The sequence below is a fragment of the Notolepis coatsorum genome, assembly GCF_963971535.1.
Source record: "Notolepis coatsorum genome assembly, chromosome: 1".
Lineage (NCBI taxonomy): Eukaryota > Metazoa > Chordata > Actinopteri > Aulopiformes > Paralepididae > Notolepis > Notolepis coatsorum.
The window spans coordinates 17,630,852-17,653,505 of NC_140165.1; the positions used below are offsets into that span (position 1 = coordinate 17,630,852).

The window sequence follows — 22,654 nt, forward strand, 5'->3', positions numbered from 1 at the left end:
CTCTATGCACAGGAACACCATGGGCCTGGTTTTAGTGGCTCCGTACAATGGCTGCAATATGATGCAAGAGGTAACTTGTTAGCCTGTTTTATTCGGCTTACCAGTCAAATGTGCCCTGACCCTTTTTAGATGTAAACCTATTTAATGTTTGTCTGGAATTTGTTAGTTTACCTGTGAAATGGATTTTCTAATGGTAATTTGCCCTTTCAGAATGGATGTCATGTTTTGCCAATGCGTTGGCAGGGGATTCCAGTAACGCTCTCGTGTCCCCGAGACTCGACTGAAGCAACCACTGCAGAGCCAATGGCCACTACAACGGGGCCTTCGACAACCGAGGAGACGACCCCTGAAGTGACTGCAACGCAACCTCCAGTACCACCTCACTTGCATCCACACTTCCACCCACATGGCCATGCCTGGAATCCTTATCTCTTCCCTCCCTTTAATCCATTTCGTCCCCCTCAAGAGCCAATGGCCACTACAACAGAGCCTTCGACAACAGAGGAGACGACCCCTGAAGTGACTGCAACGCAACCTCCAGTACCACCTCACTTGCATCCACACTTCCACCCACATGGCCATGCCTGGAATCCTTATCTCTTCCCTCCCTTTAATCCATTTCGTCCCCCTCAAGAGCCAATGGCCACTACAACAGAGCCTTCGACAACCGAGGAGACGACCCCTGAAGTGACTGCAACGCAACCTCCAGTACCATCTCTCTTGCATCCCCACTTCCACCCACATGGCCATGCCTGGAATCCTTATCTCTTCCCTCCCTTTAATCCATTTCGTCCCCCTCAAGAGCCAATGGCCACTACAACAGAGCCTTCGACAACCGAGGAGACGACCCCTGAAGTGACTGCAACGCAACCTCCAGTACCACCTCACTTGCATCCCCACTTCCACCCACATGGCCATGCCTGGAATCCTTATCTCTTCCCTCCCTTTAATCCCTTTCATCCCCCTCAGAGCCAATGACTACCACAACAGAGCCTTAAACCAGACAACCCCCAAAGACGGCACATGGCACCCATTACCGTCTAGCTTCAATCCCCACTTCCACCCACATGGCCATGTCCACCCAACGACCACTACTCAGGCAAATTTCAGTGGTTTCTGCTATTTGTTATGGAGAGAAATAAAAGTGAAGAGAAATTATATTCTTGGGTCTTGTAATTCATTTGGTGCTTTGAAGTTCAAACAAGTAGAGAAACAAGCATTTGTGGCTTTACATTTACAAGTTTTACTATCTGCAATCTTGCAGTCATCTGTTCCACTTCCAGGTTTCAGGCTCCTTCACTTCCATGTCATACTTCTGAAGTAAACTATACTGCTGTAAAGATTTAAATTCTGAGTCAAAGGTATTGTTTGTTTCAATGTCTTTACAGATGTATGAGCAGATTCATCAAATTCGATCAGTGTGCTGTGCATCTCTGCCTTACATAGAATGATGGTGTTTCTTGCTGGAGGAATCATTCTGGGAAGAGTGGTTGCTAGCTTATTTGTAGATGAGTTTTGACTCTAAAGTAACTTCCCTACTGAACTGTAGGACAATAGGAGCAGATTTTTTAACTATAACATTACTTTACCAACTCAAGTCAAGAGTTTTATTCACAGTATACAGTGAAATGCGGGGGTTCTTGCCCGCAACGAGTGCAATAATACAATAAGAATAGGATGAGAATAAGACATAACTGGTATGTACATAAAGTTTACATGCTAAGGTCCTGCGATAGTGCACTACACTGTTGGCTACAGATGAGGCACTGGGTCTTATGTACACTACTATACAATGCTATACTATCTAGTTATATTATGTGTCTTAATGCTAGCTTGCTATATCCATCTGTTTACTATACAAGAACCACTCCCGTTCTTGTTTTTAACGTGCCTTTCAGGTGTAAAGTGACCGTTGAGTGAGCGTATGCATGCAGCATGTGTTTGTGTGTTCATGCTAGTGTGTGTGGAGAGTTCAGTGTTCAAGACTCTGATGGCCTGGGGGAAGAAGCTGAGCCGAAGTCTCTCTGTCCTAGTTGCTGGTGTTCGCAGGCGTTTGCCTGACAGCAGCAGCTTGAACAGGCTGTTGTTGGGGTGGTGAGGGTCTTTCATTATTCTGCAGGCTCTGGATTTGCACCTCTTTGTTGTATAGGACCTGCAGGGGTGGTAGTGCAATACACGTAGCACGCTCAGCTGAGTGCACCACTCTCTGTAGGGCCTTCTTGTCCTGTGCTGTGCTGTTTCCATACTAGGCAGTGATGTTACCAGTCAAGATGCTCTCTACAGCTCCGGAGTAGAAGGACTGGAGTATCTTCCCCGATACTCGGAACTTCCTTAACTGTCTCAGGTGGTAGAGGCGCTGCTTCGACTTCTTTACGACTGAGGTTCTCAACTCAAGAACCAGTGGTGAAAATTATTCTAGGTGTGGCGGTGCCATATTCAATCAGTTTCAGTAACTACAGTATATAATCAGACCTGCAAACTGATAAGGGGTGAAAAGGTGACATGTTGCGAACCTGTAGGTTTGTGGGCATTGTCCCCCAGAAGAAAATCATTGTGATTTTAACATGTAAACGAAGCACTCGGAGGAGAAAATAAATGGAAAAGACAACCTGTACCCGTACAATTACATTTTCACATATAAGGCAGAGGCTGAGAATCACTTTTCTTGCTGCCAGTAGAACTGGAAGAGCTGTCGCGTGTCGCCCTAACCCTTTGAGAAGCTTTGTGGTCCGGGCTTGAACTTTCCATAAATGTATCCATAAATCCATTTTGTTAGATCCAACACTGTCTGAATGTATCTTGTGATTATTATCAATTTCCGATGACAACTATTAGCGTCAAGTTATTTCCTGGTTGACGTGATGTCTGCGCCAAGGTCTTTTATTTGTATTTTCTCCACCAAATTTCTCCTTTAAAATGGCTTTTGGAGAACAGATATTATTGAATTTGGGGGCAGCTTTAATCCTGTCTCTTGAGTCCCTGCGCTCATCATTGTCGTCATCACGTTAGTCCGCACCCCCTAACACACCAATGACTCTGCTTGGGGCGCTAAATTAATCGCCTTTTAGGCATCATATTTGAAGACACTGATTGGCTAAATTTAGTTGCTAGGTGCATTTATGTTGCCATGTGCATTTTTCAATTGGCTGCGTTGTGCACTGACGCCCAGTCAGTGGGGCGATGTTTCTAGCACCCCAGAAGAGAGAGGGGATGAACAGGAAGCACAATGATTTATATTTGATATATATTATACGTAATTGTGCATTTTAAATACAAACCTACTTAAAATGAGTTATTATTTATTAAAAAGAAATTATTATATTAATAGCGGTCGAAATCTACTATAATAGAAAAATCCAAAACCACTTTCCACCAGGGGGGGCGGCACCCTAGCGCCCTCTATGGACCAGCCGCCACTGTGTAGAACCTTAATATTATAGCTTATAACATTATGATCACTGAAGCCAACAGGAGCAGATACTGACTTTGATCACAACTCCTTAGCATTGGTATATGATCAATATGTGCAGCAGGTGTGATCAATACAGGTGGCAGATAAGAACCCGGAGATCATACTTTTAAATGGAGCAAAAGGAAGAACATTCGGCTTCAGAGTCAGTTTGAGGGCATTCCAGATGTTGGAAGCATTAGAAGGAAAAAGCATTTTTTCCTAGTTTAAAGCAAACTCGAGGAACCATGAGAACCGGCAACCAGTCTCATCAACTTGTAAGTGTCAATTTCGTTAGACATAGACAAACGGTGGAGGCAATCATGCAAGGTGCTAATTTGCAAGGTTTGGGGAAAATGTATTGAAAGTTAAAGGTGAAACACAACACGTGAAAAATACGAAAATGTGCCTTTTTGGGTGTTTTCCTATAGACAACATGTCAAGCCAATTTCTAAAAATAAGCAAGAACATGAGAACATTTATTTATTTGAGATCAACATGGAAATCGTTTTTCAAACATGTCTTCTCAAGTATCCTAGAGTCCTAGAGTCCCTGGTCCAGCTTGCGCTTGCAGCAGTGGCGAAGATTCGGCTGTTTTGAGCGGTCATGCTCAACTGCCTGCAGCACATTTTGCAGGTGCTCCTGGCTGCTGCCGCCGCACTCTGGGCGGTCATTCACAACATTGATGGCACGTACATTCACCACACCCATCTGAAATGGGATCAGCTCGGAACAGCTCATCTGTGTTTTCGAGATTACAGCGGGAATGTGGCATCCAGCCTGTTCTCCATTGCATCCACCAGTCAAGCTGTAGCCTCACTGGAGCGCCTGGCCGACGCAATGTTCCGCAGCTTGTTGTTAGCGCCGAGAAGCGCCACCATCTTGCTCACCATTGGGATATTGGTCTTTCCATAAACTACTTTAGCCGCCTCGAACCGTGACAAAGCTCCGTTCGATCTCTGCCAACGACGAGAGGGCCTACCTGGAAGAGGTAGAGAATCTGTCACAGTGGTGTCAGGAGAACTGCCTCTCCCTGAACGTCAGCAAAACAAAAGAGATGATTGTGGACTTCAGGAGGTCGGGGGTCAAGGACTACAGCCCCCTCAGCATCGACGGGGCACCGGTTGAGAGAGTGAACAGTTTCAAGTACCTTGGAGCCCACATATCCGAGGACTTGACATGGACCACACACATTGACAGTGTTGTGAAGAAGGCACGACAACGCCTCTACTTCCTCAGGCGCCTAAGGAAGTTCCAAGTCAGTCAGAAGATCCTTAGGAACTTCTACTCATGTACAATAGAGAGCATCCTGACTGGCAACATCACCTCCTGGTTTGGGAATAGCACTGCACAAGACCGTAGCAGACTACAAAGAGTGACACGTTCAGCCGAACGCACAATTGGAGGGGGGCTTCCCACCCTCCAGAACATTTACAACAAGCGGTGCAGGGGGAAGGCTAAGAGAATTATTAAGGACTCGAGCCACCCGAACAACTGCCTCTTTGAACTGCTGCGGTCAGGCAAGCGATACCGGAGTCTTAAGGCGAGCACAGAAAGACTCAGAAGAAGCTTCTATCCCCAGGCCATCAGGCTGCTAAACGAACAATAAACACTATGCAACAACCATCAAATGCACACAGCACACACACCCACACGCACACACTCACTTAAACCACACAAACACACTTTATATTTATTGATAAAGGATTTGCACTACAACTCGTACACCCACTGTAAATTGTACCTAAATTGCACCTCATCCCATTTCTGCCTTGCACTATATAGTATTGTATTAGTACACTGCACAGTATTGTATATTATATGGTAACTCAGTTATGTCTATTCTGCATCGAACATTGTACATATGTCTATACTGAACACTGTGACCTAATTTTTTTACTTCTAATTTACATGCTATACTATGTTATTTTATTTCATACTTATCTTGTCTTGCACAGTCTCTGGAGCGTAACAGTAAGACGCATTTTGTATAAAAGTATTCTGTACTTCTGTATGACAACTATTAAAGAAACTTGAAACTTGAAAACCTGGTCGCTTGGCATGCAGTTGCATGTTGCAGTTGTACATCATGCACCGCAATATCTGGTGACCACTTGGCACTGGCAGCTTGGTGCCACTGCCAGTGATGATGGCATCTGCATTGGTGATGCTCGTTCCCAGACCGAAGACCAGGCTGCAACTGCTCAGGCGGGAGCCTAAGGGTGGCTGGGCATCTTGTGAGAGCTGGATCCTGTGGCAGGAGCCTAAGGGTGGCATGGGCATCTTGTGAGAGCGGGATCCTGTGGTGGGAGCCTAAGGGTGGCATGGGCATCTTGTGAGAGCGGGATCCTGTGGCGGGAGCCTAAGGGTGGCATGGGCATCTTGTGAGAGCTGGATCCTGTGGCGGGAGCCTAAGGGTGGCATGGGCATCTTGTGAGAGCTGGATCCTGTGGATGGGTTGGCGGTGTTGAGGGAATTGAGTGCCTGTAAATGTAAAGTGGTGTAACCATGAAAAAACACAAAATAATATATATTTTCAATCATGCACCTTGAATACATAAAATCATTATATTAAACATCTCAGACTAGTATGAACCTAGGGGCTCAATCCTCAATTTATTTAACCCTTAAATCTAAGTAACATGTGTTCCTTGCATGGGGTCAATTTGACCCCAGCAATTTAAACCTCCAGAAACTGATTATAGTTTTTATAATTAAAATCGTTACCCAAGTTTGTGTCAGGTACTTAATTCTGTAGTCATGTGCGGTGCTATTCCCAAACCAGGAGGTGATGGTGCCAGTCAGGATGCTCTCTATTGTGCATGCGTAGAAGTTCTTAAGGATCTTCTGACTCAGTTTGAACCTAAGGAAGTAGAGGTGCTGCCGTGCCTTCTTCACTATACTGTCTATGTGTGTGGTCCATGTCAAGTCCTCGGTTATGTAGACTTCGAGGTACTTGAAACTGTTCACTCTCTCGACCGGTGCCCCGTAGATGCTGAGGGGTTGTAGTCCCTAGCCCCCGACCTCCTAAAGATCTCAATCAGTTCTCGTCGTTTGCAGAGATCAGGCCCACCACAGCTGTGTCGTCAGCAAACTTAATGATTGTGTTGCTGTTGTGCTTTGCCACACAGTCATGCGTGTAAAGCGAGTAGAGGAGGGAGCTCAGAACACAGCCCTGGGGGGCACCTGTGTTGAGAGTGATGGATGAGGAGGTGCAGTTACCGGCTCTCACCACTTAGTGGAAGTCCAAGACCCACTGGCAGGGGTCGTAGTTCAAGCCCAGGTCTCTGAGCTTGACGACGAGCTCGGAGGTGACTATGGTATTAAATGCTGAGCTGTAGTCAATGAATAGCATTCTCACATAGTTCCCCTGCCTCTTGTCCAGGTGTGATGCTGCTGTGTGCAGCACATGGGCTATGGTGTCCTCCGTGGACCTGTTGGGCGATATGCAAATTGCAGGGGGTCCAGGGTGTTGGGGAGGGAGGAACATATGTAGCCCGTCACTAGCTTCTCAAAGCACTTCATGGCTATGGAGGTGAGAGCTACAGGGCGATAGTCATTGAGGCAAGAAAATATTTTCAAAGGAAATAGATATGTTTATGAAGGGTAGGTATAAAAGTATAGGCTTCTTCCTACATCTTTTAGGCCATTTTAATATTGTTTAGAATCTTTCTAGAATCTTATATTAGACTTGGCGACTTTGATTCACAAATGCTTGCAGGTTGGATGAAAAACATCACAAGATTTGTGAACTCAGAACCTCCGAGGACCATGTGAATGTGGCATGTCTGCAGTGTGCCCCAGAGTTTATGGTGCGGATGGTTCTGGTAAACTCAACCTGTAAATTGATCAGGACCAATTCATCTATACAAGACGATAGTGTGCAGATGTTATTTTAGGTAATCATTTGAAGACCAATTAGCTCACTTACTGTGCACACATTTGGAAGAAACATATTGAGGTTGACATGGAGCTCTGAAGAATATCTTAACTCAATTCCTTTAGAAAATGTGATTCATGACATGTTGCTTTGTGATCTTTTCTAAGCGATACAATGAGAAGTGGCAAACGAATTTACCAGTTTCCCAGAGTACCTCATAACACCGATTAGGTGAGGAGGATTCACCAGTGTCATCACAATCAAATAATCAATCAACCTTATTATGGACTCACTCAGGGTCCATATAAAAGAGGACATTACATGGAATAAAATACATAACATAAATCATAGTTTAAAATTAAAATATAGATGGATTGATTAAGTAATTAATTCCATATAGACATGACTGCTATGACTATATGTATGAGTCAGATGAGTGTCACACCTATATAAGTCAGATGACTGCTAGGACTACATGTATGAGTCACCTATATGCAAGTCAGATGACTGCTACGACTTTGTATGAGTCAGATGAGTGTCACCTATATGCTATATGTATAAGTCAGATGACTGCCAAATAGGGTTCACAGAAGCAACTAATTAAACTGGTGTTTTATGTAGTTCCAAGTGTGCAGACCTTGTGACTCTTAGTTCAACACCTTACTGTACCTCGATTAGATTCCAATTAGTCATCGTACAGTATGAACATTGGCATCCAACCAGAGCACACGTTAACAGTAAGTATATACTTAACAAAGCTAAAGCAATGGTGGCCAGTGGCAGGGGCGGACCTAGCACATTTGGCGCCCTAGGCGAGATTCACCACTGAATACATAAACCACAAAAAATAAAATAAAAATAAAAAAAAAAATTTTGGCGCCCCCCTCTCGGTGGCGCTCTAGGCGACCGCCTATATCGCCTGTAGGAAGGTCCGCCCCTGGCCAGTGGTATAACTAAGTAGTAGCTATGGGATGTATAGATAGGGGTGTAACGATGCATCGAGCCTAATGTGATGATTCAACTGCTATAGGATGAGGTAGGTCGTTGTGATAGTGTAAGGCAGTGAAGCCAGTAGATGGTATCGGCAGAGTTCCTATGCTATGGTCATTGTCGTAGAGTTCAGCGAGTTGACAGACGGGAACCAGCCAAACCAAGCACCTGCCAGAAACGCCCACCACATCCAAAAAGACACCAGCACAAGGAATTAGCCATTAGGCCAAGAGTGTAAACACTTGAAGTTGTTCCAGGTTGTCAAATACAACCATTCAGAAAGCAAGCAGCCACACAAGATACAAAATACTTTGAAAGCTTGTTTATTTCAATCAGAAGCTTTACTTTTCCATTTCATTCAGTTCTAGTCCTTCAATTCAAGCAGCTTAATTTGACAGATACAACATAAAATGAACATTAAAATTATACAGAAAATCTGAAAAAGGAAATTCCTTCATACCAGGACACTGTTAAACAAAACTCTCATTACCAGACCGACTTAAATAAAATTTACAGAGTGGACCCTTCTCAGGTTTCTTCAATCCCTTGTCATTCTCCACCGATTTTATGACACCCACCACAACAGTCCGCTTCAAGTCCCTCACAGCAAACCGTCCTGAGGAAAGGAGAACCAACATGTCTCATCAAGCCAGCCTACAGTTTGAATGATACAACAGCAGTATACAGTGTAGACATGTGCCAAACCAAGAGTGACATGCTTAATTGAGACAATGTTCGATCTAGTTGGAGCTTAAGTAAATACAAGTTGTCCCAGTGAGGCTGCAAAAAGCAGTTTAGCAAATACATACTGTACATCTCATGTAGAAAACCAAGGACTATAAGATACTATACCTAGGGGAGGATATGTGAAGAAGCTCTCCACGCAGAGGGGCCTGATGGGGACCAGTTTTACAGTAGCCGCATCGCCAGACACCAGCGTCTGTGGGGAGTCCTCCAGTTTCTTCCCAGAGCGGCGGTCAAGCTTCTCCCTCAGCTCAGCAAAGCAACAGGACACGTGGGTGGTGTGGCAATCAAGGACAGGAGAGTAGCCAGCCTTGATCTTACCTGGATGGTTCAGAATGATGACCTAATGGGAGACAGCAATGATGAAAATGTAACAGTAGCCTTCAGTCAGGATGTCGGCAGTGACCAAACCCAAACGAGCCAAACCCGTTAAACCAACCTGAGCCACAAAGCTGTTGACATCAGAGGGAGGATCTTGCTGGGCGTTGCCCCCCACATCCCCACGCCGCAGGTTCTTCACGGACACGTTCTTAATGTTGAAGCCCACGTTGTGTCCCGGCAGAGCAGTCTGCAGCCCCTGGTGGTGCATCTCTATAGACTTGACCTCAGCAGTAAGCTTGGCGGGGGAGAACGTCAGCGTCATACCAGGTTTAAGGATGCCAGTCTCAATTTTGCCCACTGGCACAGTCCCAACCCCTGCAGAGTTGAACAGAAGGGGCATCAAGTCAGCCACACAAGTATACCAATCTGAAGATGTATCTTACAAGAAAAATCATTCCAAACTGCAAACACTGCCAAGCGTGCTCATTATAATTCCCCTGCTGTGAATCTGAAGGAGATTATGAGACTCTGTACAATTTAGAACAGGTGAGGTGCTTTAGTAAGGCGAGGGACTGGTCAAGCCATAAAGAGAACAGCTGACCTCCAATCTTGTAGACGTCCTGCAGAGGGAGACGTAGTGGCTTGTTGACGTTGCGCACCGGAGGGCGGATGGAGTCTAGGACTTCCAGCAGAGTCCTGCCGCCTTCATTACCATCCCTGCGCCTCACTTTCCAGCCTTTGAACCAAGACATCGGCCAAGACAAAATAGTCAGGATGCTGCAAGTGATACAAGAAAATACATGTTCCCCATGTTGTCAAAACATACCTTTTGAGTTGCGGTGATCATGTTCTCCCCGGTCCAGCCAGAGATGGGGACAAAAGGGACAGCGGTGGGGTCGTAGCCGATCTTCTTAAGGAACATGCTAACGCTTTTCACCACTTCATCAAAACGTGGCTGGCTGTACGGTGGTTCAGTCACGTCCATCTTATTAACACAGACGATAATTTGCTTGACACCAAGAGTGTAAGCCAGCAAGGCATGTTCTCTAGTCTGACCCTTCCTGGAAATGCCAGCTTCAAACTCCCCTTTGGCTGCAGAGACCACCAGGAGAGCAGCATCAGCCTGGAAAGGAATTTATAATGTAGTGGGGCTTCAATTAAGGAAGACTTATCATTTTGGGAAATGTACTTACCGTTCTCCAGAGTCAGACAAGATGGATACCAATTTCCTCTGTGTGTTCAGTAGAGCTATCTGATTGCAAGCTAGCACAAACGAAAGCAAATACGGACCACTAGCCTAGCTTAAAACTCCAGGAGAGATGTTTGTCAACAGCTAGGCTAGTGGTCCCCATCCATTCATCGTTTGTGCCAAGCTAGGCTACCTTGCAGAACGATATCCTTCTCTACCGACCGCACAGAGGAAATTTGCATCCATCTTGTTGGTCTTTGGAGAAGATGGTAAGCGCATTTCCCGTAGCGTTTGTGTGTTCCTTAAGGTATAACATTAGCACAAATTACTGTCAAGGCCGACAGAATATACAAACATCATACCATTCATAAATAGTGAAAGGGCATAAATACACAGAGTGGGCCCAACGTTGCCATCAGCCCTGTGAAGGCCACTTACCTGTGATGTGCCCGTTATCATGTTTTTGATGAAATCACGGTGGCCTGGAGCGTCAATTATGGTGATGCTGTATTTGTGAGTGTTGAATTTCAGCAATGAAATGTCAATGGTGATCCCTCGTTCTCGCTCAGCTTTCAACTTGTCCAAGACCCAGGCATACTTGAAGGAACTCTTCCCCATCTGTAGAACCAAAAACATAAGATTGATATAGAAGCCAATATTTTTTTTTTTAATAATTCAAGGCACTCAAGTTGAAAATGTATTAGGCTAGTTTGGAAAAAAAAGAAAACAGCCACACAGCCTTCATGAGGCATTGCAATTTACAATGACACATTTCCATTATGAACTAGCTAAATACTAATTTACTCCTTGGACCAAATAGCACATTTGACCAGCATTTGCCACAGCCCTCATTTCTGCCAGTTATCCATAAAAGCTAGTTTTATATTTTCCGAGGAAAAACATCTAGCCCAGGGACTGGTAGCAACCCTGCTCACAAAATATACATTTATAAATGTATAACTTGATATGCAATGTCCCTGATCAAATAAATAAACAAACGTAGAGGCCAAGTGCCTTCTTGTGATATCACATTCACAAGTGATTTGGATTGATTTAAAAAATGCAAACAGTACATGGACGACTACCCCCCCCCCCCCCCCCCCAAAAGCACAATGGTTGAATAGTCATGCCATACCTCAGACGCAGCCTTCTTGAACTTCTCGATAGTTCTCGGGTCGACGCCGCCACACTTGTAGACGAGGTGTCCCGTGGTGGTGGACTTGCCGCTGTCGACGTGGCCGATTATCACCACGTTGATGTGAGTTTTCTCTTTCCCCATAGCAGCAGGGTTTGATGAACAAGATCACTGTAAAATATCCAGAAACAGCAGAACAACGCTTAACCTTCTCCGTCTCAAAAGGAATGAGACCATGAATGATCACAGTGGAAGAGATTAAATACCACAACACCTTAATTGAAGACAGGTGCACTGCTGCTCAATTAGATCTGGAAGACGTGATACGTGAAATAGGGTGTGCCCTCATTGATGAGGGTAACCGAAGACGCATCTTGACCGGGTTTATCTTGCGACAGGTCACACAAATGCATACAAAATGACAGACGCAGCTTCACTGAGACAGACAGCTTCACTGAGACAGATGCAGCTTCGTTGTTTTGTTGTTTTGTTGTTTTATTGTGGATCCCCATTAGTCTACACCAAAGTGAGACTACTCTTCCTGGGGTCCAAACATAAAAAATACAAACACACAATTTAAAAAATATATATATATATAAAACCACAAACATTGAAGTACTCACGAGAAAACATCACAACAAACAAAACAGTAAATCAAAGCTCACTCAATATTCATAAGTCAGATATCACAATTTTCCAAAAATAAAATACAAATTACAGTCAGTCCATAAGAACAAAACAGATCAAAATCATTTAATTTAGCATAACTTTTCTCAAGTCACTGATCACCTTTATATTTCCATACTAATTTCCATAATAAGTCAATGACCAAAACGTAACTCATTATTCAACATAAATTTGTTCCTTACCATAGTTATATTTCTCTGTATATTATTTCAATAAGCAACTGCTCTATACATTACCGTCTTTTTCAGAGTATTTGTTTTTGGTAGAGGTAAAGTAAAGCATGAATCTAATGCTTGCCTTGTGTTATATCCATGTCTCATATTAGTTGGGTACAGTTGTGAGTGCAAACCCTCTGGTTTCCCAGTATTACAGATATTAAACAAAAAAGTTACCAGGCTTCATGCCATCCTCTGTTCCACTGTCATCCAGGTCAGCGCGGCATGCATCCCACCAACACTACTCCTCACAGAGCAGCGCAGAGCGAGACGTGTCGCCCTGTTCTGAGCGAGCTGGAGTTTGTTCAGATCAAGCCTAGAGGCGTTAGACCATATAGTAGGACAGTAGTCCAGGCTGGATAAGATCAAAGATTGTAGTACAAGCTTTGCTGTACCATTAGTCAACAGATTTCTACACCTTCTGATCATTGAAGTTCCACAGCTCATCTTAGCCACCATATTGTTAATGTGTTTCATGTTGCTTCACTGAGACAGACGCAGCTTTACTGAGACAGACGACAGCTACACTGAGACAGACGACAGCTTCACTGAGACAGACAGCTTCACTGAGACAGACAGCTTCAGGAGGCGTGAGCGAGAGATTGACCAGGCGCAATGGAGCAAATGTGGGTCATATCTTCATGATTACGAAATAGACTGAGATAAATGTTCTGTAGCTACAGTTTATTTAGTAAACACCAACAATGCTCCAAAATCCAGCTTGAGGGACGTTAGGAGATATTTGGGAAGGGACAGAGACTGTCAGCCAGATTACGCATGGAACCTTCCATCTTGCACAACCCTTCATACATCTCCCCACGCTTGTTGCTGCTGAAATTGAGATTTTAGAAAGGTGTGGAATAAAAGTATTGCTTTCCCCCCACAAAAAACATTATGATTGTTGATAAAAAAAAATATCATTAATATTGTGTTTACTTCGGTCTGTCCAACTGGAAGTCTGCATGTCACATATCTTTTATGATTTCTCAGACCCTGCACATCATGATTTCTCACAACGCCACTGAGTGACTGAAACACTAGCTGGCTCTCACATACAATTAGCAAGGATTTCAATGGTGAAATCTGTTTACTGATCAGCTGCTCACTGTTTTCTCTTACCGATGATTTCTCAAACCGGAATCTCATTCACTCTCATTTGCTGAATGTTATCTATCACCTTTAATTAGATCCATTGTGTCATGGTTACTTAATAGTTACCATAGTATTTTAAATGTACAGTACATATGTACACACTATTTTGTTTGCTACTATATGGTGGCCAGTTTTGTTGTATTTACATAGAGTAAATTGCCTTCCTGTTGTAATGTTTCTATTCTGCCTGTCACTCTTAGTGTCAGGCAGAAATAACTGAATGTCCACACAATGACATTATAGCTGAAGGTTTGTTTACTTCCATTTGGGGGTTGCATACATGAACTGACAGGTACCGTATCTGACGTCATTATCAAGAGTCTGGGCTAAACCAACTTATGGGTGAAACCATTACGTCAGGATACCACACCTGTATTTAAGAATTCGATCCAATGCTGTCCTGTGTGTCCTGTGTGTAAATCAGTATGATGTGATTTGTAAAGTATTTATTTTGCACTCAAAGAACAGCAGTCATCAGAGAAGGTCAAATTGGGGAAAAAACTACTTTATTTATCTAACTACAGTTTCAACGATTAACAGGAATCCATGATACGCTTCATGGAGCTGAACCTCATCATGTTGCTCATTCCCTCCCTGAGGTTCCTGTACTCTCCGGGCCTGAGGTACATCATCCTTCCCCTGTAGCTGGGCTGCTCGTACATCATCCAGTGGCCGTCCATCACGTTGCAGGACTGGCAGTCGGACATACGGAAACGATCCATCATGTTGTCACAGTCGTCCATCAGCTCGTGGGACTGTCCTCCGAAGTTCTCCTTCTCGTAGATCTTCATCCTGAACTGTCCTCTGTGCTGTAAGGAGGAAAATGGACATCACCGTGTTAACAATCGCGGTTGTGTTTGAATCCTATGATGCCTACTATAGTCCCTTTACTAAAAAAGGCAATCAGGGCTGGTTGATAAAATCTCCTTAGCTGCAAGCATGTGTGTGTTCGTGCTAAAGTGTCTGTTAGTGTGTGAGCGTATACAGTATAGTATGTGTGTTGTGTGTGTGCTCATGTGTGTGGAGAGTTCAGTGTTCAAGACTCTGATGGCCTGGGGGAAGAAGCTGAGCCGAAGTTCATTAAGACATTAGGGCAGTGAAACTGAGACTTGGGGTATCTCTTACCATGGGGATCATGCGGCAGGAACGGACGCAGTCGCCCATGGTCATTCCCATCATGCGCTGGTTGTCGGGGTACTCTCCCCTCCTCACCAGCATCTGGTGGCCCATGTAGTTGGGCCTCTCGTAGACCATGAAGCAGCCGCTCTCCACCTTGCAGGAGTTGCACTTGCTCAGGTAGGAGGTGAGCTCGGAGCAGTCGCTGCTGGTCTCATAGGAGCGACCCTGGAAGTTCTTGTCCTCGTAGAAGATGATCTGCAAAAAAAGAGCCACGCGTCGTCAGTGACATTCCAGAGATTAAATAGGAGGTTCTTCATGAGCCTAGGGCATCCATACTGCTACTGATGACAACGCTATCGTGTATGTTCATGCATTTTGATTTTGATCTAAGTGAAGCGCACTTTTAGTTGACTTTTAGATCCAACATCAATGAAATAGCCATAAACAAAAAAGAAAGCCATAACAATACTATAAAAATAGCAGCATAAGCAACAATAAAATAGCACAAATTTACAATACAATAATCACAGTGTAATAATCACAGCGTGGATGCGGCGGGTTACTTTCTCATATTTTTTTTATTCAGAGTTAATTATATTGTTTACACTGTTTCTTTGTATTCTTATTCTCATATTCTTATATTCCCTTCTAATTTTATTGCCTATATACTTGTGTCTTTCTACTATTACCCTGCCCATACCTGTGCCTCCCCTCCCCTCTCCCCCATGCTGCTATGACGCCCACATTTCAAAGGAATATCTTATCTTATCATAAGAGTTAATTATATTGTTTACACTGCCTATTTCTATTCTATTTTTATTCTTACTTCTCCACTGCACTATAATTCTATGACCTGTATCGTGTCTCCTACTACCTGTACCTCCCCTCCCCCCTACCCCATGTTGCTACGATGCCTAAATCTCCCCAAGGGGATCGATAAAGGAATATCTTATCTTATCAGCTGAAACAGTTTGTGGTTGGGGTCTTTTCTAATACATTTTCAATATTGTCATGCCTTTGATGTTTTTTTTAAGAATTCCTACAGTATGAAAGTTGCACTTACCCTGCCCATGGTCATGATGTTTGTGGACTAATTTCAGATGTAATGCCTCAACACGGACCCTTTGCCCCTTTTATACATTGGACAGCCATAGTATCCCCGTATGCATTGTACCCAAACCTTTGTGTCATCATTCTATATTGTGGCACACTTTGTGGCATGTCACAATTTGCACTACAGTTATTGTAGGATACAATATGGGTCTGTGTTTACTTCCCACCAGTCCAGTCCACACCTTTCCCCGTACCCGACTTGTTGCATAATCCTTTCTCTCACAGGCATGAATGCAGAGCGACTGGACCGGACTGAACGACAATGGGAGAAAATGTTGTTCTGGAAATCACTGCGATAAACACAGTGGATTTCAATGTTTTTGGGGGATTTTATATTAACTGATTGGGGTGCACTTCCATTCCTACGGCTTGATGTTTGAAAACATAATGTGAGGAATATGAATCCTATTCTGGCGTGTGACCTGGAGGTCAGCGGGTGGGTGGAAGCCCCTCCCCTAATTGCAGGGGAGGGGCAATATAACCCCACAAAACAGCATTCAACTGAACAATAATAACTATTGAGGTCCATTGAATATGAATGCAGGGCCTCGTGATGACTCATGGCGTTTCACACGAATGTAAACAAGGTGGCCGCGGGGTGAGGGTCATTATAAAAGAGACACCGGGTTGGCATGGACTGTACCACTTGGTCATCTGCAACAAGCCATCCCAAACCGTCATCATGGGCAAGGTAATATATCTTTTTTTTGTAAAGTATCTGTAGTCTGTATCTGTAAAAAAAAAAATATATATATATATATATTTTTTTTTCATATTTCACATGCAATATGCACAGCCATTAATTATAGCATTTGTCAATGTGGTTAAAAATCTGTAAAATGCTGAAATTATGCATTTTCCAAAGACAATAGCATGTTGGCTCAGGAGGTATAGCAGTCGTCTGGTAATCCGGAGGTTCCCGGTTCGATTCCCGCTCCTCCCGGGCAGCGTGTCGAAGTGTCCTTGAGCAAGACACTTAACCCCTAATTGCTCCCGATGAGCAGGTCGGCACCTTGCACGGTCGCCCCTGCCATCGGTGTGTGAATGTGTGAGTGAATGGGTAAAATGTGAGGAACAAATTGTACAGCGCTTTGGATAAAAGCTGCTATATAAATGCAGCCATTTACCATTTATGTTGACAATGGGTTTACAAACCGTTTAGACATTCAAAACAAATCCAGTCACAGTGTGTTCTACAGTATCGGCCACTTCAGACAAAGGCCCAGGTGGCTGAACTGTTCTCAAGCTCCGGGGATCACAATATTGTCCTCTTGTTGTCCCTCTAGATCATCTTCTACGAGGACAGGAACTTCCAGGGTCGTTCCTACGACTGCAGCAGCGACTGCTCCGACGTCAACATGCACCTGAGCCGCTGCAACTCCTGCAGGGTGGAGAACGGCTGCTTCGTGGTCTACGACCGCACCAACTTCCAGGGCAACCAGATGTTCCTGAGGAGGGGAGAGTACTCCGACGTCCAGCGCATGGGCAGCATGTCCGGCCAGGGCATGATGGGCATGACCATGATGGACAGCATGCGCTCCTGCCGCATGATCCCCATGGTGAGACCGCGCCTTCGTTGACCTATCTATCTATCTCATCTCACCTATCTCAAATCTTTAATTGATCCTCCAATCACAACTTCCAATTCACTTCCCATAGACAAACTTTTTAGTTAAACTTTTTTTTTTTTTTTTTCTAACCCCTGAAAAATCGAAATAGAGTATGATATATCTTTAATATTGAATACATAAAGTGTTACAAGAGGAAAGACTAGATCCCTGGAGCACTCTTTGAACCTCAAAATGATCTGTTTGGCTGTGGTGCACCTATATCCTCCCACCATCCTTACCAAGCATCCTCTACGATTCTATTTTGGATCTGTGGGCGAGATTACAAACAATATTCAAGCGTTTATAACAAGCTATTGTAGAGGTAATCTTCTCCTTCTCCAAACAACTAATCTAATTAATTGACCTATCTCAAAGGGGAAGCAGCAGTTTCGTACGTAAACTTGGCTTCTAAGGGTCACTCTCGGCCCGGAGATGGTGTGGTCATCGGAACCCCTGCCTCTCGTCTAGACTAGAGCAACAGCCTGGAATAAGATCCAGCCTTCTCTCCTGTGTCTCCTCTACACACTGTCCCCTACTGTCTCATAAAAGAGGAAATAAATACGAAGGGGAGTGAACTATTAAAGGGGCACTTCACCAATAAATAACAACCATTTATTGTGCACATAATCTCACACACATATCCCAAGCCTCTAAACGGCTTTGCACACATTCATTTCGCTTGACAGTTATTGAGAGTTAATGAGTTTGAATATCTTCTCCCCCGTGATGTCTTGAGAGGACACTGAATTCTTGCGTTGTGTTCATGACGGCTCAATGAAATGATGTAGATGAAGGAATAGAGATAAGGATTGTAATATAGGGATAGCTATTCTTTTTATCTACATCACTTCATGAACTCTCTGTAACTGTCAAACTGACTTGCCACTAGGGGTGGGACGATACATCGATCCAGATCGATACATCGATGTAATTATCAACGATCGAATCGGATCGATGCGATGTAATAAGATCGATTCATATCGATACTCTTATTTTGAAAATCCTGTGGCGAGTCTCATAACTGATTGTGTTAAATGCACTACTTGCCACTCTAAAGAGAATCTTCCTCATCATTTTTCTTGGCCTTGTTTTTTCCGTCCAACAGCACCGGGGACAGTTCAGGATGAGGATCTACGAGAAGGAGAACTTCGGTGGCCAGATGCACGAGCTGATGGACGACTGTGACAACATGATGGATCGTTTCCGCATGTCCGACTGCCAGTCCTGCAACGTGATGGACGGCCACTGGCTGATGTTCGAGCAGCCCAGCTACAAGGGAAGGATGATGTACCTCAGGCCCGGAGAGTACAGGAACCTCAGGGAGGGAATGAGCAACATGATGAGGTTCAGCTCCATGAAGCGTATCAATGACATGTGCTGAAATCCCCAACGTGAGAAATCATGAGAGTCTGTCAAAAATAAAAAAAAACGTATTTTAAGTATTTCTTCTAGTGCGTGTCCAGTATTTGTCATAAGCCAGTTCTCTTAAAGTGGAAAAAACACTGCCGGTTTTCTTGTAGGTTTTCTAAAATAATGAAGCGCACAGCTTCCTATTACTCCCCGCAAACATTTCAAGTGTCTTTCCTGAGATAGATGTGGGCACACCTAAGAACCAAAATGACCTGTGTTTTGCATTGTATTTGTTTCATTATCTCAAGGGCCCTATATGGTAAAGTTTAAATTTTGTCCTGATTAAGTTGTCCCTTAAAGGATAACTCCACTTTTTTTTTAAATTAGCTTATTTAACATCTTCCCTGGAGTTAGACAAGAAGATGCATACCTTTTTTGTCTCTGTGCGTGCATTTTAGCTTTGGGAATAGACGCTCCGTTAGCATAGCTTAGCTTCATCACTGGAAGTGGGGGAGGACAGTAGCCTTACAGTGCCTTACAGTGTATTGCAAGGTCTGACATTGACCAAACTTGATATGCATGACCTTGGTGGGCTCTAGGTCAACTCCTGAAAAGGGGGTCAATGTCAGACTTTGCAATCAAAAGTCAGAAGATCATTGTTATAAAGAAAAAAAGCTGATTTATTTTGCCTATAATCTCACACATGTACCAACATATGTGTAAAAATTTACACATTGTCATTTAGCTCACACTTTTATCCAAAGTGACTTACAAATTGTGAATTTATTTGGTTTGCGAGTTGGAACATGTGTGATTTCATTATGATGACATGACATATTCCAGTATTAAATACAGCTTGGTGGAAATTAAAAAAGAAAAATGCAAGGCCTTTGCATATACGTATTTCCAGGTCAATCACTCACTAAGGTCTTGATATCTTTAAAATGTTCATGATTTCACTGAGCTATTGCACTTCCTGGAATATGTGATCACACATTCCGAGCTCTTTCACCCAACACCTCTCAACTAATTTGTAGTTCTTTGTAACAGTACAGTTTGTAGTTTTTGGAGGTTACGGACATAATGAATCGGCTTTCTTTCCCCCCCCCATTCCATTAACACTTTCAGCGCCAGCCATTATCTTCATCCTTGTAGTCAATGGGCCACGCTTTAAAAGATAGGCATTTTCACTGTGCGTCACAATGTTTGCAGAGCTATATCTATATTCTTTTTTTTTTATCCACTTTTTCTCCCATTTTCTATTTTTCTCCCATCCCAATTTCGTATCATCCAATTCAACCCTCCCCTGTCTCGAACGCTGTTTCTTGCCTCCCACAAGCCGGCTGCAATGTGGACTAAGTCATACATAGCACGAGTCCCCTCCGATACTCGAGGTAACAGCAGTCGCATCTTTTCACCTGCGCTGCGCGATCTTTCAGCGTTAGGGGTCTGCGCTTTGGAGGGGCGCCGCCCCCATCGCTTCCTGATTCTACTGCACAGGCGCACCAACCGACCTGTAGGTGTCGCTATCCACAACGCCCGATCCCCACCCATCAGTTTCCCACCCCCTAATACTGCCAATGTGTATTAGTACGGACGACCAGCTAAACTGAAAGCACAGGCGAACAGGCGAACCCAGCGTCTCCAGTATTCGTGGTGAGCGCCTTGCCCACTGCACCACGTAGCCGCCCCCTCACTGCAACTTTCTTGTTGTACTGTACCCCAATGTTTATTGTCCAACCCCAACAAAAAAATACTTTGTGAATATTTCTACTTCTACTTTTACTTTATTTGTGGTCAGAGGGCTAGCCTACCAAGTACAATCAGATCGGTTGTTTAGAGTAAAAAACATCTTCTCCAGAGAGAGACAAGAAGATAGATACCAGTTTCCTCTCTGTGCGTTCAGTAGAAAGCTATCTGGCTGCACGTTAGCCTAGCTTAGCACAATGAATGGAAGCAGACAGTGCCGGTTAGCCTAGGCATTGTCCAACTAACACCTCTCCCAAAGCCTAACCGGCGCTGTAAGCTCATTTCCCAAAATGTTGGCGTGTTCCTTTAAGTACTTTCAGGAGTGCTTCTCATTTATCTTTAATTGAGTACTTTTCTAGACAAGTAGGGGAGAACGGGGGACGTTGTCACACGGGTAGGTTGTCACATTCATTATATTTCACCACCAGAGGGTCCTCTCTCCCATATGTTGGTATTTAAATGTCCAGAATTGGGGTCAGAGTTCACCTACATTGTCATCTTTGGAGTGAAACAGCTGCACTTGAGGTGAGAGGACTTTTTGTGTTTTTCATGTCCATTTGTAAATATTCCACTCCTCAGTATTTTTCTTCTAGGCTTTTACACAATTAATGAAACAATTATTGTGATATTGTGAATTAGTGTGAAGGGATAGCTACTGTATAGTTTATATTGTTGTTAGCTAGCTAACTAGTTGTTAGATGGCTGTTAGCCTTGATGCTATCAAGACATTCCAGTTGGGGTTGGTTGTCACATTTTCTTTGGGGTTGGTTGTCACATGTTGTGTAGGCTATTATTGTTAGGCATACTAGGACCGCTACTATTCCTAATTTATGCAAATGACATGTCGTCAGCTTGTGACTGCAACTTGTTCCTGTTTGCGGACGACTCAGCCCTGCTGGTCTCTGACAAGAACAAGTTACAGGTTGAAAAAGCCCTCAGCTCGGAACTAGGCAAAATCTGCATATGGCTCGCCGACAACAAACTATCATTACACATGGGCAAAACAGAGTCCATTCTCTTCGGTTCAAATAACAAACTCAGCAAGACTGACGACTTCTCGGTTACAGTGGGTGACAATATTGTCACAAGGAAAGATGAAATTACCTACCTGGGTTCCATCCTAGAGGCTAATCTTTCCTGTGACAAAATGGCATCCAATGTAATAAAAAAAGTCAACCAACGAACGCGATTCTTGTACCGGATCTCCTCTCTGGTAAACAAGAATACCCTGAAGACTCTAGCAGGAGCACTCATTCAAGGGTACTACGACTATGCTTGCACCTCATGGTACCAAAGCACCTCAAAGGCACTAAAAAACAAATTACAAACATCTCAAAACAAGCTAGTCAGACTACTACTTGACCTGACTCCTAGAACCCACCTCACCCCTGCCCACTTTGACAACCTAGGATGGCTTAGAGTAGACGACAGAGTACAGCAACTTGCAATGGGCCTGGTCTACAAGATACACTACGCGACCAAGGTACCCATGTACATGTCAACATACTTCCCAAAGGTCAGTGAATACCACGATCACAACACCAGAGGGAGCTCCACAAATCATGTAAAACCCAGATTCGGCTCAAACAAGGGACTAAACACGTTTCGCAATTATGCCACATCAATGTGGAACGCCCTGCCTAAAGCTGTAAAGGAATGTGAATCACTACCCACCTTCAAAAACACTCTCAAAAAACACCTACGTGAGACTGCAATTCGAAACTGGCCCCTACAAATGTCCTAACCTAGTTGTACAGTAAATGACCAAGTAAGGCTTTGTCAACATTCCAATGTACAGTGTAAAATGTGTGTGTGTCCCCTACCCAAACCCCCCCCCCCCCCCCCCCCCCCCCCACCTCCAATGTACAGCCCTCACCCAACCCACCCAACCCCACCCCACCAACCTCCTCCAATGTACAGTTTCTACGCCAAATGTATATACACTCCTTTTC

General features: G+C 44.0%; 3 protein-coding genes across 3 annotated transcripts; 1 reads left to right on the forward strand and 2 right to left on the reverse strand.

Moving 5' to 3' along the window:
* Window positions 1-3,991: 3,991 nt before the first annotated feature.
* On the reverse strand, window positions 3,992-11,851 carry LOC311224879 (elongation factor 1-alpha-like; the record flags this gene model as incomplete). The annotated part of the gene is made up of 10 exons (XM_084310018.1): window positions 3,992-4,110; window positions 4,269-4,407; window positions 5,570-5,748; window positions 8,842-8,934; window positions 9,171-9,405; window positions 9,502-9,758; window positions 9,985-10,135; window positions 10,210-10,506; window positions 11,011-11,190; window positions 11,708-11,851. 10 exons carry the CDS (start codon window positions 11,849-11,851, stop codon window positions 3,992-3,994), a joined length of 1,794 nt encoding a protein of 597 aa, XP_084166144.1.
* A 2,443-nt stretch (window positions 11,852-14,294) lies between these two features.
* LOC311244432 (gamma-crystallin M3-like) lies at window positions 14,295-15,958 on the reverse strand (the record flags this gene model as incomplete). The annotated part of the gene is made up of 3 exons (XM_084333931.1): window positions 14,295-14,570; window positions 14,887-15,135; window positions 15,944-15,958. The coding sequence occupies 3 exons, from the start codon at window positions 15,956-15,958 to the stop codon at window positions 14,295-14,297; spliced, it is 540 nt and encodes a 179-aa protein (XP_084190057.1).
* A 717-nt stretch (window positions 15,959-16,675) lies between these two features.
* LOC311244423 (gamma-crystallin M3-like) lies at window positions 16,676-18,984 on the forward strand (the record flags this gene model as incomplete). Its single annotated transcript, XM_084333920.1, has 3 exons — window positions 16,676-16,684; window positions 17,280-17,552; window positions 18,709-18,984. The coding sequence occupies 3 exons, from the start codon at window positions 16,676-16,678 to the stop codon at window positions 18,982-18,984; spliced, it is 558 nt and encodes a 185-aa protein (XP_084190046.1).
* Between the last annotated feature and the right edge of the window lie 3,670 nt (window positions 18,985-22,654).